The sequence below is a fragment of the Somniosus microcephalus genome, chromosome 8 (assembly GCF_052327205.1).
Source record: "Somniosus microcephalus isolate GS21.2 chromosome 8, FLI_Smic_1.0, whole genome shotgun sequence".
In the NCBI taxonomy this organism is placed as follows: domain Eukaryota; kingdom Metazoa; phylum Chordata; class Chondrichthyes; order Squaliformes; family Somniosidae; genus Somniosus; species Somniosus microcephalus.
Genome location: NC_140994.1, coordinates 210,968,061 through 210,986,031, shown reverse-complemented (window position 1 = coordinate 210,986,031; position 17,971 = coordinate 210,968,061). Strand labels below are relative to the sequence as shown.

Below are 17,971 nucleotides of genomic sequence, written 5' to 3'. Positions count from 1 at the left end.
ACTGATGGCCTCCTCTTTCAAAAGTCTGTATGAGCCCCAAGGGAAACAAAACTAGGTAGACTCAATTCAGCTACTAATAAGCATGGATCCACAGCTGAAAACTGCCCATAATATAACAGAAATTGGCAATTGCACGCATACTTTTATAGTTGATTGGTATGGGAATGGGAAAACTGACAATTTCATTTGAATTAACCTTCTGAGGCTAGTGTTAAAGCATATTGCTAGAACAATGCAATGGGAACTTTAATCTGCATCTAACTGTGGTATACTTTACCTGGGAATGCTCAATATTGACACGGATTACCCATTCCATTCTTGGATATCACTCAACTTGAAGAGCATAAAAAATTCAAAGAAAAAAACTTATAAATTGATGGTTTCTTGCAATCATAATCCTAAGAAGAATGAATCTTTGATGAATACGCAACTTACTTGGATGTAGCGTTGGCACATGTTGTGCCAGTCTATCATCTTTGAGCATGTGCAACAGTGTAGTCTTTCCAGCATTGTCCAGTCCTAGAAATACTAATTTTCCTGATTTCTTGTACAGTCCTAGAACAAACAAGTATTTCAACATTACAAAAATCACAGTAAAAACTGTAGCAACAGACATCTCATCGATTCCAAAAATGTGCAAATCAAATACAGTACTTGGCTGCATATTTACCAGAACAGAATGGTTCAAGATGACATAGGGCCTATAGTACAAATTAATGGGTAATTGATTGTTTTGTCACACTACAATGGCCCAGAAATTTGGGTTCCCACGGGCGAGTACGCGCTGGGTACTCACGCGTAGGCCCAACGAAAGTGCCGGTTTTGTGCATGCGCAGGAAACCGGAACTTCCGTTCCCTTAAAAGGGCTTCACAGGTCGAACACGTGAGCCGGAGAGGCAGCTCGTGCGCCTGGAACTTGTGTTTTTTTTGCAGCTTTCTCCGGGAGGGTAAGTCTCCAGGAGTTACACTTTTAAAAAGCAGTTGCAAGGCCTGCTTTTAACAAGGTAAGTGGTGAATTAAGTAAAATTAAAACATTTTTTTTCCCCACAGGTTTATTATTTTTAAATACTTAAAAGGTAAGTTTTTTTAGTCCCGTTAGAAACTGTAATTAATTTTCTCAATTTTAAATTGTTTAATAGTTATTTTATGTAATTTATAGTTATTTTAAAAATGTGATTTTTAAAAATTTATTTGACGTTTTAGTTAGGTTTTGGGGCTGATTTGTATTTATGTTTTTGACAGCTCTTCCTGTCAAATTTATGAATGGGCATTCCCTGCTACCATTGGCTCGCCATGGCCCACGTGATCCCAGGGGACGCTTCGAACTAACCGCACCCCTGGGATATGCAAGCACTGCGCACCGGCAGTTGGAGGAGGCCCAGGATCGGAATCCCACGCGGGCCCACAGCACAACAGCTGGCGCGCTCGGTAAGTGCAGGTCGGGGGCTTGCACCCGCAGGAAGCCTCCAACCCAAATTTCTGGGCCAATATTCTGCTTCAGGATGTGAAGCTGCCACAAAAACTCTTACACCCTTCACCCAACACCCTGCCCCCAAGAAATTGTACAACTGGAGGAGGGGGGGCTGCATCCATTTTGCATTTTGTCTGCCAAGGCTCCTTTTTAGTGAGAAGTTCCTACCTTCCACTTTGCTCCTCACATGTGACTTCTTTGGAGACCAGAGTTTCTTGTTTGGAAGAAATCACAGGCATACTCAGGATAGTGCACTAATGTGTAGAGATGGCAGGGCATTTCAAATTGTAATTTTAGGTAGCAGTATTGGCATCAGATAAACAGATTCTCCAGTGACATGGTGTTAGTGTTCTTTTTTTAAATATGTAGGGGCTCCGAATCAAGAGTATTGCAAACTGCAAATTCCCTGACATCACAGGTTTCCTTTGGGCTTCACTCACACACGTTTGCTGCTTGAATGACAAAATTCTGCCTTACAGCAGTCTGATTAATTGCCATTGGACTGTACAAGGTAAAGTAAATTTGACCTTGTCCCTAATCCTGTACAGCCATGGTAGGTTTCCAAGTCACCCTCATGACAAGTACATTTACAATTCAGGTGCTAGATACTAGAGGCAGGAGCTGCAATGGGCCAAATGGCCTTTTCTCATACTTGGCTTCAGTTTCCCACTTTCCCATACTAGTGGCGCACAGCTCCTGTACAAATGGCAAAAGGAAAAGAAAGAATTGCATTTATATAGCACTTTTCACTACCTCAGGACGTCCCAAAGCACTTTACAGTCAATTAAGTACTTTTGAAGTGTAGTCATTGTTGTAATGTAGGAAACATGGCAGCCAATTTGCATACAGCAAGCTCCCACAAACAGCAAGGACACCGGGGATAACTCCCCTGCTCTTCTTCGAAATAGCGCCATGGGGTCTTTTACGTCGACCTGAGTGCAGACGGGGCCTCGGTTTAACATCTCATCTGAAAGATGGCATCTCTGACAGTGCAGCACAGCACTCCCTCAGTACTGCACTGGAGTATCAGCCTAGATTTTTGCGCTAATTCTCTGAAGTGGGACTTGAACCCTTCTGACTCAGAGGCACAGCTCCAAGGGTTTGTGACTGGGAGTACACGCACTGCACTTCGAAATTTAAAGCCAAAGGTTTTGCTGCATGCTTGGTCAGATCAACTTTCACAATAAACAGACTTAAAAGAAATTCTGAATTGCTCAGCAGGACATTTCAAACGCAATCTATGCAAGTGATTGCTTTTCCATAGAGCTTTAAAGCCAGGGAAATCTGCCAACAATACATAAACACAGGTAAAAGTCAGTGCATATACGTGGAAAATAATTAAACACTATAGTGATGCACTTAAATTAGTCACATACACCAAATAGAAAACCACCGAATCAGTTTCTATAAAGCTTGTTGCTCCCGGGATCATTAGCATTTGGCAGTAATCACCATAACACTCGCTGAGTTAATACCCGACACACCCAATCTGTCGTATATATCGACCGTGTCAGTTCTATCTCCCGCACCTCTGCCCTCACCCCTGCCCCTCCCTCCTGGAACCACGATAGGGTTCCCCTTGTCCTCACCTTTCACCCCACCAGCCTCCACATTCAACGGATCATCCTCCGGCATTTCCGCTACCTCCAAAGTGATCCCACCACCAAACGTATCTTCCCCTCCCCTCCCCTTTCAGCATTCCGCAGGGACCGCTCTCTCCGAGACACCCTAGTCCACTCCTCTATCACCCCAAACAGCCCTTCCCCTTCGCCTGGCACCTTCCCGTGCAAGCGGAGGAGATGTAACACCTGCCCCTATACCTCCCCCCTCCCCACCGTCCAGGGCCCCAAACACCCCTTCCAGGTGAAACAGCGATTTACTTGTACTTCTCGCAATCTAGTATACTGTATTCGCTGCTCACGATGCGGTCTCCTCTACATTGGGGAGACCAAACGCAGATTGGGTGACCGCTTTGCGGAACACCTCCGTTCAGTCCGTAAGGGTGACCCCGAGCTTCCGGTCGCCTGTCATTTCAATTCACCGCTCCATTCCCACTCGGACCTCACCGTCCTTGGCCTCTTGTACTGTTCCACGGAAGCTCAACGTAAACTCGAGGAACAGCACCTCATCTTCCGATTAGGCAGTCTGCAGCCTTCCGGTCTCAATATCGAGTTCAACAATTTCAGATCATAACCTCGGCCCCTATTTCATTTTCACTTATATTTTTCCACTCCTTTCCTTTCCCCCCCCCCACCCTTTCCTTTTGTTTCTCTCTCACCCCTGGCAGCTATCTTTTGCCCTGCCAGTACACTTTACACCTAATCACAGCCTATTACCATCTCGTCTAGCTTCTAATCTCTTTTACTTCTTTTGGTTCTTTTATTCTTTTGTCCGATCGCAGCCCTGCCTTCGATCTAGTTCCTTTTCTCTCCAGTTTTGAAGAAGGGTCAAACCCGAAACGTCAACTCAAATTTCTCTCCACGGATGTTGCCTGACTTGCTGAGTTTTTCCAGCATTTTCTGTTGTTCTGTCGTATATAAAGTTGTTCAACAAGTTTGGCTACAACATGATGACGTAACGAAACCCTCTATTTGCCCTCACCACTCCAATGACTACAAAATGAATCAGGTTTCAGTGAATGAAATAACCTGGAAAAAGTGAGTATCAAAGTTTAAGGGAACACCCAGAAAAAAAACTAACAAGGCTGTAGCGTCAAATAAATCTACTGGGAGCAGAAATTTGATAAAATCACTAATGAATTCATTGCTTTGTTGGAAAAAAATACAATCAAGGGAAAATGGAAGCCATTTCCCTGCTGATGGAAAATGTATTAGCTTTTGAAATTCAGTGCCGTTCTACTAGAGTGCAAACATGTGCATAGATTATAAAATGCACTGTGTGTTTTTTAAATACACTGTACACTATTACTGGGTATAATAATCTTGTATAAATGTTTTATAAATAGCTAATCTTCCATGATGTTGCTCCAGCAATAGTCAGTGCCAATGTAACTGTTTTATTGAGGTTATTAACAATGGTTTATAATCTCTTTAAAAATATAACAAAAATTTAGGACTATTAATCTGCAGAACTGCCAAATTATCTAAATAATATACTGATCTAATAGGTTTCAAATACAGCCCAAGAGACCATTTTGTCCCCTCTTATAGGAAACAGCTGAACAACTTGTATATCACCGAGTTTTTTTTATTTAAAAAAATTCCCAAAAGCAAGAAGCCTTTTCCTCTACTTCAATGCAATAGTATAAATCATGCAGGATACACCATCACAGTAGAAAGTTCCAAAGCTTCCACCTACATGCTGATGGTCCTCTACATTGGGGAGACCAAACATAGAATGGGTGATTCTCCAATGTTCCTTTAAATTTTTTTTGGAGTGATTATTTGCAACGCATTTTTGAATCTCTCTGCGCATAAGCGCCCGTCTGGTACTGCGCATGCACAGTACCAAACGGTGCGGTGGCTGCGGCCTACACCACCATGCTTCCCTCAGCTTTGCGCAGAGGTGGTCAGGGAATCGGGGTGGGGGGGGGGGGGGGAAAAGAGGAGAGAATATCGAAAGGGGGTGGGGTGGGGGAGAAACATACAAGATAGGAGCAGGAGTAGGCCATTCGGCTTCTCGAGCCTGTTCCGCCATTTAATGAGATCATGGCTGATCATCCAAATTCAGTACCATCCCTGCTTTCTCCCCATATCCATTTAGCCTCAAGAAATATATCTAACTCCTTCTTGAATATATTTAATGAATTGGCCTCAATTGCCTTCTGTGGTAGAGAATTCCACAGGTTCACCACACTCTGGGTGAAGAAATTCCTCCTCATCTCTGTCCTAAATGGCTTACCACTTATCTTTAGACTGTGACCCCTGGTTCTGGACTCCCCCGCCATTGGGAACATCCTGCTTGCATCTAGTCTGTCTAGTTCTGTTAGAATTTTATAAGTTTCAATGAGATCCCCTCTCATTCTTCGAAACTCCAGCGAATATAAGCCCAATCGACCCAATCTCTCCTCACATGTCATTCCTGCCATCCCAGGTATCAGTCTGGTGAATCTTTGCTGCACTCCCTCCATGGCAAGAACATCTTTCCTCAGATAAGGTGACCAAAACTGCACACAATACTCAAGGTGTGGTCTCACCAAGGCCCTGTACAACTGCAGCAAGACATCCTTGCTCCTGCACTCGAATCCTCTCGCTACGAAGGCCATCATACCATTTGCCTTCTTAACCGCCTGCTGCACCTGCATGCTTACCTTCAGCGACTGGTGCACAAGGACACCCAGGTCTCGTTGCACTTCCCCTTCTCCCAATCTATTGCCGTTCAGATAATAATCTGCCTTCCTGTTTTTGCCACCAAAGTGGGTAACCTTGCATTTATCCACATTATACTGCATCTGCCCAATCACCCAACCTGTCCAAATCGTACTGGAGAGGGGAGAGGAATCAAAGGGGGGGGGGGGGGGGGGAGAAACGATGAGAGGGGATCGAAGGGGGTAGGGTCGAAGGGGTAGCCTTGGGGAATGTGGTAAACCACGTTCACTATCGTATCACTGTTAGTAGTTAGCACTGTTCACCACTGTTCGTTATAACTGTATCACTGACCACTATTGTATCACGGTACGAGGTCGCCTCTTGCCACACGGCTATACCTGGGATGACCACTGCCGATTCCGCCTTGGCTCCACCCACCAGGCCAGGTATAAAGGTGAGCGACTGGCTGGTATTCCTCCTGCTTGGATCGGATCACCCACGAGAGTGGGCTCTGTTATTTAGTCAATAAAAACCTTTAGTCACCTTCGTAACTCTTCGCCTTTTATTGGAGGAATTGATAGGTATATCAATTTTATTGACTAAATTTAATGATGTCCGACAACGAGTCACAACCGGCGGAGGAGCCACCAGCGCAGCTCCCAGGAGCACAGCCACACCAGCCAGCTTGGCTGCGAGCCCTCAGACCGCCGTACCTGGACCTGAACCCACGAGCAGCAAACTCAGCCGCAGACTTTAAACACTGGCTGGTCTGCTTCAAATCATACCTGAGAGAATCCAGCGTCCCTCAGGCATCCAAACTAAGTGTCCTGCAGGCACAACTGAGCCCGAGAGTATACACTCTCATCGAGGACATGACTACCTACGAGACCGCCATCAACCTGCTGAAACAGAAGTACCGGACCCCGGTAAACTACATGTACGCTAGGCACCTCCTAAGATCACGGCCGCAACAGCCAGGAGAATCAGTAGCCGAATTCTCACAGGCGCTATATGCACTCGCCAGGAACTGTGACTTTAAATCGGTGTCGGCAGCCGAAAATACTGAAGATAATATCCGCGACGCATTCCTGAAAGGCCTACGGTCCGAGTACTCACGGCAAAGACTGTTGGAAGCTAAAGACCTCAGCATGGAAAAAGCTGAAGCCCTCGCTATCTCCCTGGAAGTGGCCCACCAAGATCAGGAAGCATTCACCAGGTACTGCTCGCGACCCTGGGACTCGGGCCCGACCCCTACCACAGCACCCTTCCCAGCGCCGCACCCGGGACCTACCTCTGCGTCGGCGTCCCGGACCCGACCGGCCCCGCCACCGGCCCCGACATCGGGCATCCGCGATCGGGCCGCCGGCTGTTTTTTTTGTGGCCAGGAGAAGCACCCGAGGTCGCGCTGCCCAGCCAAGAACTCCATATGCAAAACCTGCCTGAAGAAAGGCCACTTCTCCAAGGCCTGCAGGAGCGGATCCTCAGAGGCCAGCAGTGCCGCATGCGAACTATGGGGGCGGCCATCTTCGTTTAGGGCAACTGAGGCCAGCATCCCCACACATGAGTCATGGGGCGGCCATCTTTGTTTAGGGCAACTGAGGCCAGCATCCCCACACATGAGTCATGGGGCGGCCATCTTTGATTAAGGCAACCGACCCCAATAGTGCCTCATGTGAGCTACGGGGGCAGCCATCTTCTCCGTCATTTTGCCCTACCTCGTGGGAGACGCCATTTTACTCACCACGCCCGACCGACTCGCCCGCAGATGACAACGACTCGCTCAGCTACACACTAGCTTCCGTCACCCTGGACCAAGCCCGCCCGCACCATCTGTCCAAGTCAATGATGGACATCAAAGTGAACGGCCACGCCACGACCTGCCTGTTCGACAGCGGAAGCACGGAGAGCTTCATCCACCCAGACACGGTGAGCCACTACTCCCTCTCTGTCCTACCAACGCGCAGCCGAATCTCGATGGCATCGAGGTCCCACGCCACGGACATCGGCGGCTACTGTGTCGTGACCCTGTCGGTTAAGGGCACGGAGTATAAAAACTTTAAACTCCTCGTCCTCCCCCATCTCTGCGCTGCCGTCCTACTAGGGCTGGACTTCCAATCCCACCTCCAAAGCGTAACCCTAGCATACGGTGGACCCCTCCCCCCACTCACAGTCAACAACCAGCAAACGTTAAACCGCCCACCGCGTAACACCTGCAGCCTCTCCACCCTCAAGGTCCCGCCACCCTCTCTGTTTGCTAACCTTACCCCTGACTGCAAACCCGTCGCTACCAAGAGCAGGCGGTATAGCGCCGGGGACAGAGCCTTCATTAGCTCTGAGGTGCGGCGCCTCCTGAAAGAGGGCATTATCGAGGGGAGCAGCAGCCCCTGGCGTGCCCAGGTCGTAGTCGTAAAGACCGGCGATAAAAACCGCCTGGTCATCGACTACAGCCAGACCATAAACAGATATACCCAGCTGGACGCATACCCCCTCCCCCGCATATCTGACATGGTCAATCAGATTGCACAGTATAAAGTATTCTCGACCATCGACCTGAAGTCGGCCTACCACCAACTCCCTATCCACCCTGAGGACCGCCAGTATACCGCCTTCGAGGCGAATGGGCGCCTATACCACTTCCTTAGGGTCCCCTTCGGTGTCACTAATGGGGTCTCGGTCTTCCAAAGGGAGATGGACCAGATGGTTGACCAGAACGAACTGCAGGCTACATTCCCCTACCTAGATAACGTCACTATCTGCGGCCGCGACCGGCAGGAACATGACGCGAATCTGGAGAAATTCCTCCGTACGGCCCGACGGCTGAACCTCACCTACAATAAGGAGAAATGCGTGTTTAACACCACGCGCCTTGCCATCCTCGGCTGCGTAGTGGAGAACGGAATCATCGGCCCCGACCCAGAAAGAATGCGCCCCCTCATGGAGCTACCCCTCCCCCACTGCCCTAAAGCACTTAGGAGAACCCTGGGGCTTTTCGCCTACTATGCCCAATGGGTACCCAATTACGCGGACAAAGCCAGACCCCTCCTGAAAGCCACTTCCTTCCCCCTCACGGAGGAGGCGTGCGCGGCCTTCTCCCTCATTAAGGGAGACATAGCCAAGGCCACGATGCACGCAGTGGACGAGTCCATCCCCTTCCAGGTGGAGAGCGACGCATCCGACTTCGCCTTAGCCGCCACCCTAAACCAGGAGGGGAGGCCAGTGGCCTTCTTCTCAAGGACCCTACAGGGCCCCGAGATCCGACATTCGTCGGTCGAGAAAGAGGCCCAGGCGATCGTGGAGGCGGTACGGCGCTGGAGGCACTACCTGGCAGGCAAACGATTTACCCTCCTCACCGACCAGCGTTCGGTGGCTTTCATGTTTAATAACAAGCTGAAGGGCAAAATCAAGAATGACAAGATTTTGAGATGGAGAATCGAGCTCTCCACCTACGATTATGAGATCTTGTACCGGCCAGGCAAGCTGAACGAATCCCCTGATGCCCTTTCACGAATGACATGCGCCAGCGCGCATATCGATAGGCTTCAGACCCTCCACGACCAGCTCTGCCACCCCGGAGTCACCAGACTCTACCATTTCATTAAGGCCCGCAACCTGACCTACTCCATCGAGGAGGTCAGGACCATGACCAGGAACTGCCAGACCTGTGCGGAGTGCAAACCGCACTTCTATAGGCCGGACCGAGCAAGCCTGATCAAGGCCACCCGCCCCTTCGAGCGCCTGAGCATCGACTTTAAGGGGCCCCTCCCGTCCTCTGACCGTAATGTGTACTTCCTCAACATCGTTGATGAGTACTCCCGTTTCCCCTTTGCCTTCCCCTGCCCCGACATGACCAGTAGCACGGTCATTAAGTGCCTGAATGCCCTCTTCGCCTTGTTCGGGTTCCCAAACTATATACACAGCGACCGGGGCTCCTCCTTCATGAGCGAGGAACTCCGGCAATTCCTCCTAGAGAGAGGTATTGCAGCAAGCAGGACCACCAGCTACAACCCCAGAGGTAACGGTCAGGTGGAAAGAGAGAACGCGACGGTATGGAAGGCCGTCCTCTTAGCCTTAAAGTCTAAGGGCCTCTCAACCTCCCGCTGGCAAGAAGTCCTCCCGACAGCGCTGCACTCCATCCGGTCATTACTTTGCACGGCCACTAACACCACCCCCCATGAACGAATGTTCGTTTTCCCCAGGAAGTCGACTACGGGAACCACTCTACCAACCTGGCTGACCGCCCCGGGGCCGGTCTGGCTGCGGAAACACGTGAGGGCCCATAAAACGGACCCCCTGGTCGAGAGGGTGAACCTCCTGCACGCCAACCCCCAGTACGCCTACGTGGCGTACCCAGACGGGCGGGAGGACACTGTCTCCCTACGAGACCTCGCACCCTCAGCCGATCCGGAAACACCGCCACCACCCCCCCCAACCTCAGCCCAGGCAGACGGCATGCCGGAACCCCACGAGCCCTCGCCGACCACGCAAACACCAGCATCAACACCGGATAAGGCACCAGCACCGGATAAGGCAACACCACCGCTGCGGCGATCGGAGAGGCTTACGAAGCCTCCGGACAGACTGACCTACCAGAATTGGTAGTACACTTCACCCCGCCGGACTTAATTCTAAACAAGGGGTGAATGTGGTAAACCACGTTCACTATCGTATCACTGTTAGTAGTTAGCACTGTTCACCACTGTTCGTTATAACTGTATCACTGACCACTATTGTATCACGGTACGAGGTCGCCTCTTGCCACACTGCTATACCTGGGATGACCACTGCCGACTCCGCCTTGGCTCCACCCACCAGGCCAGGTATAAAGGTGAGCGACTGGCTGGTATTCCTCCTGCTTGGATCGGATCACCCACGAGAGTGGGCTCTGTTATTTAGTCAATAAAAACCTTTAGTCACCTTCGTAACTCTTCGCCTTTTATTGGAGGAATTGATAGGTATATCAGGGAACACTTGAATTTGGTTCTAATTGTCGATGGCGCAACGAGCAGGAGGGAGTTCCGAGCTAGGGGTTGCAGAGGAAAATGATATTAGGAGGCGAAAACTTTGACTGCCATCTTTGGTTGAATGGTGGGCATCAGTGCGTTTACCCCAATTATTGTAGCTCTGTAGCCAGGGCTCGAAGGAACAAGAGAATAATGAATCAAAGCGGCCCTTCGGCGGTGCTGTTTTTCCAGCCTCACTATCTTATGCAGCCATAACTGAAACCCATCAGGAAGTTGTAATCCAATCAGAGCCACAATATTAGAGAGGGTAGGGGATCAAAGAGGGGAGGGGAGCTTGGAGAAGGTCAGGGGCTCAGGGCAGGGTGGGGGGTGTCAGAAACTCGAGGAAGAGAACGGGAACGGGATCCAGATGGGAAGGTAGATCGCCCTCTCCCAACTTCTGTTAGGCCTGGATCACGTTCTTCCCCCCCCCACCCTTTACACCTGCACCATGTTCTCCCTCTTCTCCCCAGCCACATCCACCGCCACCCCAAGGCTGCAGCGGTTTAAGGCGGCAGCTCACGACCACCCTCTCAAGGGCAACTAGAGATGGGCAATAAATAAATGAATTTTTAAAAATATGAGCATATTCTGTGTTGGTCCTACAACATGCATAACATTACATGTGTGTGTTATTTGCCAGACTTGACTGTTCCAATGTTCTCTGGCCAGCCTCCCATCTTCCACCCTCAATGAACTGGAGCTCATCCAAAACTCTGCTGCACATTTCCTAACGCACATCAAATCCCATTCACCCGTGCTCGCTAAGCTGCGCGGCCACGTAGCTGTCTGGAGGTCCCGCGCACCCCCCAAAAAATGAGGGGAATATTGCCCAACACCTTGATTTTAAAATTCTCATCCTCATGTTAAAATCCCTCCATGGCCTCATCCCTTCCTATCTGAACTCGGCAGTGTGAGTGCTCCTAACCCAGGAGGGTGAGCCCTGTTTGTTCTCTGAAAGCAGTAGTGAGCGCTCTGGATCAGGCTGTCAATGAACGGATCGAATTACTCATTGCAAAGATCTTGATTACTCAGGCAGGCAGGATCTAATTACACATTCCAGACAAACTGCTGGGTGTGTCTTGTCCTCCAAGGTAACCAATCAGAACTTTGGTGTTATAAATAGTTAGTCATTATTTTAGGGTGCGCAGCCCCATTCAAAATACGTTAATGCGTGGTTTTTCCTATTTAAAAGCTGGTGAGCCAGTTGCACGGGAGCTGCAAAGCGCTGCACGGCTGCGCAGCTTAAAGGGAACATTGGTTATCTCTTTGCTGTAAACCTCCATTCAGTCCACAAGCGTGATTCTGATCTTCCAGTTGTTTGCCACTTTAATTCTCCATCCAATTCCCACTCTTGACCTCCTATACTGTTCCAACGAAGCTCAACGCAAGCTCAAGAAACAGCACCTCCTCTTTCAATGAGGCACTTTCCAGACTCAACATGGAGTAAAACAACTTTAGATCATAACCACTGCTCTCATTTTCTCGGACAGCAGGTTCTGGAAATGTTTTTATAGTAACCATTCACACCTCCTCCGGACCCACCTTCTGTTTCTTTACTTGTACAGTTCGGCTTTCTCACCCTCTTGACTTCAATGGAGAGTAAAATCAGGCCGGGTGTATTAGTTTCCCCAATGAGCAGGTTAGATTAAAATTGCCCCCATTAACTCGGTTTTTCTCTCCACAGATGCTGCCTGACTTGCTGTGTTACCAGCATTTTATTTTTTTATTTCAGATTTCCAACATCCGCTGTATTTTGTTTTTGTTGCAGTTGCGACAGACTCACTGCTTTGACCATATTCCATTACCATTTACCTTGTAAAAAGTGATTTCTGATCAGTCACAGTAATTAGGGGTGGATACTGGTAATTGTGTTTACTGTAATCTGTAGCAATGTCTAAAACAGAACTGGAACATACAGGTATCTTACTTCCGGAGGAATCCTCAAAGGAGACATGGGAATTTTCTGATTTTTGGTTCTGGAAATATTTTTGCAGCGACCATTTACACCTCCCCTGGGTCCATCTTTTGTTTCTTTACTCGTCTCATTACCACCCCCGTTTGTCAGTTAATCACTACTATCATAACTATTACACTATTAAATAATTGGCTAGTCTCCATAGAACAGGAAGCAAACACATGTACTTCTTGACCCCTAAATATATATCCTAGAATAATATGGCACCATCGTTTCCCCTGTTACATCATTACAGGATGATCTTGTCTCCATACTCCTCAGCAAGTCAGTTTCGTGGCTGTTTTAATAATGTGTTGTTAAGGGAACTTTGTTATGTGGGATGGCACAATTATGCAACACTTTAGGCTAATCTAGATGTTATGATGTGGAGATGCCGGTGTTGGACTGGGGTGGACAAATGTGAGAAGTCACACAACACCAGGTTATAGTCCAACAGCTTTATTTGAAATCACAAGCTTTCGGAGCGCTGCTCCTTCGTTAGGTGAAGTGAAGAGATGCATATAGGCACAGCATATATAGTCAGAGAACACTGCCAGATGATTACAGGTAATCTTTCTAACTGCCCTTTATCACACCTCGGCAGAGAGATAATCACAGCAAGGGTTCGACCCCTTGTGACCCCACCTCATTGTTCTTTGATGTAATGTTTTCCTGACTGACCTGTTTGGACACCATTCACACCTTTGATTGCTGTGATTATCTCTCTGCCGAGGTGTGATAAAGGGCAGTTAGAAAGATTACTTGTAATCATCTGGCAGTGTTCTCGGACTATATATGCTGTGCTATATGCATCTCTTCACTTCACCTGGCGAAGGAGCAGCGCTCCGAAAGCTTGCGATTTCAAATAAAGCTGTTGGACTATAACCTGGTGTTGTGTGACTTCTCACAATCTAGATGTTCACCTTGGAATCCTCCCTGACAACAGGCATCAGATGCAGATCAGAGATACTCAGCTGACAGAAGAAATAAAAATGCAAACAAAAAAAAGTTAAGAAATAGCAGGGAGGGATTCTGTCTTCAGATTACTTTTGGGTCACATTTCTGGCTATCCCTAGAGCGGCATTAGTGTGGAGATGCTATGGAGCTGCTGGAGCACTAAGTGTCCAGGTGCCTACATGCGAAGAGGTTGGGGTCACAAAGAAATGATCTGTTACACATTAAAAACAATGACAGGTACAAAAAGCAATCAAAAAGGCTAATGGAATGTCGGCCTTTACTTCAAGCAGCTTATTTTTATACATGCATTTGAATTATGCTTTCAGACAATACACAGAGAACATTTTTCTGGAAGGGATGGGGGGGGGGGGGAAGGAAGGAGAATAAAAAATAATCCGAGTGAGGGTGCATGACCACACGACAAGTATTGCATCTATAATCGTAAATCATATATAATAACCCCGTTATATTTTATCTGTGAACTTACCTGAAGGTTAGAGTTTATATTAACAGGAAATCTTACCTAAAAACTGAAGTGCACTACAGAAACTACTAGTGAAACCATTATAAATCCATTCAAAAAAGGAGGTCATATCCGGGTCTTACGGAATCTGAAAAGCAAAAAGAAATGAATTTATATTTTAGAGCTGAATATGTACAGTACACTGGAGTTTCAGCAGCAACCTCTCAGTTACAGCTGAGCAATACACAAAATTCGAGGAGATATTTTGAAAAATAATCTAGAGAATTTATGTTTGAGTTCTGAGGCTTGTTCAAAACAAACAAAAAAAATACTTCTTTATTTTCCAACAGTTTTTTTTTGAGAAGCAAATCTTCATTTTCACCCATCTCAGCATAGACTCCTGGAACCAGAGACTCCTGGAACCATCCCTGTTCCTATTTAATGGCAACCCCTGGCTGCATCTGTACTTTTAAAGCTTACGCTAGTTCTCTATTTTTAAAAAAAGTTTCAACTTTTTCTTAATGTCGTCAGGGCAGCTGGAGTCTGAGCCTCAGACACTGCGACACATCAGGGAGGGGGAGAAGTACCTGGACTCTGTATCAGGAGGTGGTCACACCTATGAAGTTAAGTAATTCAGATGTAGCCCATGGTCAGGGACAGGACGGTGTGACTACGAGTGAGGCAGGTACGGGGATCCAGGAGGTAGAGCTGGAGGAGCCGCAGCCCTTGCTCTTGACCAACAGGTTCGAGGTTCTTACTCCCTGTGGGGACAGGAGCAGGGACTGCAGGGAGGATGAGCAACCTGGCCACAGCACCGTGGAATGGGGGGCCATTCAAGAGGGGGGAGTAAATAGAAATGTTGTAGTGGTAGGGGATAGTATTATTAGGGGGATAGATAGAGTTCTCTGCAGCCGAGAGCGAGAGTCCCGAAGGCTGCGTTGCCTACCCGGTGCCAGGGTTAAGGACATCTCCTCTGGGCTGGAAAGAAACTTGCAGTGGGAGGGGGTGGATCCAGTTGTCGTGGTCCATGTTGGTACAAACGATGTAGATAGGACTAGGAAGCCGGTTCTGTTAAAGGAGTATGAGCAGCTAGGGTTCAAATTAAAAAACAGAACCTCAAGGGTAATAATCTCTGGATTATTCCCTGAGCCACGAGCAAATTTGGCTAGGACCAATAAAATTAGAGAGTTAAATGCGTGGCTCAAAGACTGGTGTGGGAGAAATGGGTTTTGCTTCCTGGGACACTGGCACCAGTACTGGGGCAGGAGGGAGCTGTTCCGTTGGGACAGGCTTCACTTGGCCAGTGCTGGGGCTAGAGTCCTGGCGGATCATATAACTAGGGCTGTAAACTAACTAGTGGGGGGGAGGTTCCTAGAGAGCAAATAATAAAAATGACAACAGAGAAGGTCATAGACTTAGGTAGCAGTGGGGAAATTAAAAACCAGAGCGTGTCAGGAAGGTATGGAGTAAAAGGTAAAGTAATAAAAAGGGCAAAAGCAGGAACTAAGTGTCACAAAACATATCTGAAAGTTCTCTATCCGAATGCACGTAGCATTCGTAACAAAATAGACGAGTTAATGGCACAAATAACTACATATGGGTATGATCTTGTGGCCATTACAGAAACATGGCTGCAGGGTGACAATGCCTGGGAATTAAACATACCAGGTTATTTAACGATCAGGAAGGACAGGCAGGAAGGAAGGGGAGGTGGGGTGGCTAGGTTAATAAAAGGAAGGAATCACTAATACAGAGAAATGATATTGGGTCAAAAGATCAGGATAAAGAAACAGTTTGGGTGGAGGTAAGGAATAATAAGGGGAAAAAAACACTAGTGGGCGTAGTCTATAGGCCTCCGAACAGTTGCAACTCTGTTGGACGGAGTATCAATCAGGAAATAGTTGAGGCTTGGAATAGGGAGCATCTATAATTATGGGGGATTTTAACTATCATATTAATAGGACAAATCAAATTGGGCAGGGCTGCCTTGAGGATGAGTTCATTGAGTGTATTAGGGATGGGTTTCTTGAGCAGTATGTAACTGAACCGACCAGGGGGGCAAGCAACCTTAGATCTGGTCCTGTGTAACGAGACAGGATTAATTAAAAATGTCCTAGTAAAGGATCCCCTTGGAATGAGTGACCATAACATGGTTGAATTCCATATTCAATTAGAGGGTGAGAAGGTTGGATCTCAAACAAGCGTGCTAAGCTTGAATAAAGGAGACTATGAAGGTATGAGAGCGGAATTGAGTAGAGTGGATTGGGAAAATAGGTTAAAGGGTAAGACAATACATGATCAGTGGTGTACATTTAAGGAGTTATTTTACAACTTCCAAAAAATATATATTCCACTGAGAAGAAAAGGGTGTAAAAGAAAAGACAGCCATCCGTGGCTAAGTAAAGAAATTAAGGATAGTATTCGACTAAAAACAAGGGCATATAAGGTAGCCAAATCTAGTGGGAGGATAGAGGATTGGGAAAACTTTAAAAGACAGCAAAAAATAACAAAAAGATTGATTAAGAAAGGGAAGATAGATTATGAAAGTAAATTAGCAAAAAATATAAAAACAGATAGTAAGAGTTTTTATAGTTATATAAAAAGAAAAAGGGTGGCTAAAGTAAATGTTGGTCCCTTAGAGGATGAGACCGGGAAATTAATGGTGGGAAATATGGAGATGGCAAAAAACACTGAATGAATATTTTGCATCAGTCTTTACAGTAGAGGACACTAAGAATATCCCAACACTGGACAAACAGGGGGAGGAGCTAAACACGATCAAAATCACGAAGGAAGTGGTACTCGGTAAAATAATGGGACTCAAGGTGGATAAATCACCTGGAACTGATGGCTTACATCCTAGGGTCTTGAGGGAAGTGGCGGTAGGGATTGTGGATGCATTGGTAATAATTTTCCAAAACTCCCTGGACTCAGCAAAGGTCCCGGCAGACTGGAAAACTGCTAATGTAACGCCCTTATTTAAAGAGGGCAGTAGACAGAAGGCTGGAAACTATAGACAGGTTAGCCTAACATCTGTGGTAGGTAAAATATTGGAGTCCATTATTAAGGAGACAGTAACAGGACATTTGGATAATCATAATTTAATAGGACAAAGTCAGCATGGTTTTATGAAGGGGAAGTCACGTTTGACAAATTTGCTGGAGTTCTTTGAGGAAGTAATATATAGGGTGGATAAAGGGGAACCAGTGGACGTAGTGTATTTAGACTTCCAAAAGGCATTTGACAAGGTGCCACACAAAAGATTATTGCTGAAGATAAAAAATCACAGGATTGGGGGTAATATTCTGGCATGGATAGAGGATTGGCTATCTAACAGAAGGCAGAGAGTTGGGATAAATGGTTCATTCTCGGACTGGCAATCAGTAACTAGTGGTGTTCCACAGGGGTCAGTGCTGGGTCCCCAACTCTTTACAATCTATATTAACGATTTGGAGGAGGGGACAGAGTGTAACATATCAAAGTTTGCAGATGATACTAAGATGGGAGGGAAAGTAGTGAGTGAGGAGGACATAAAAAACCTGCAAGGGGACATAGACAGGCTAATTAAGTGGGCAGAGATTTGGCAGATGGAATACAATACTGGAAAGTGTGAGGTTATGCACTTTGGCAGGAAAAATCGTAGAGCAAGTTATTATCTTAATGGCAAGAAACTGGAAAGTACTGAAGTACAAAGGGATCTGGGGGTCCTGGTGCACGAAGCTCAAAAGGTTAGTATGCAGGTGTAGCAAGTGATTAAGGCGGCCAATGGAATGTTGGCTTTCATTGCTAGGGGGATAGAATATAAAAATATAGGGAGGTATTGCTTCAGTTGTACAAGGTATTGGTGAGACCGCA

General features: G+C 47.1%; 1 protein-coding gene across 5 annotated transcripts in view; it reads right to left on the bottom strand.

Annotated features, from left to right (window-relative positions):
* Positions 1-17,971, bottom strand: part of sar1b (secretion associated, Ras related GTPase 1B) — a 53,957-nt gene that overhangs the window by 18,465 nt on the left and 17,521 nt on the right. For all 5 annotated transcript variants that reach the window (XM_085995670.1, XM_085995666.1, XM_085995667.1 and 2 more), the window contains 2 exons: positions 14,177-14,264; positions 436-555 (listed from right to left, as the gene is read on the bottom strand). In XM_085995670.1, the coding sequence (XP_085851796.1) occupies positions 436-555; positions 14,177-14,246 (190 nt within the window). In that variant the 5' untranslated portion in view covers positions 14,247-14,264. The remainder of the gene's footprint in view (positions 1-435; positions 556-14,176; positions 14,265-17,971) is intronic.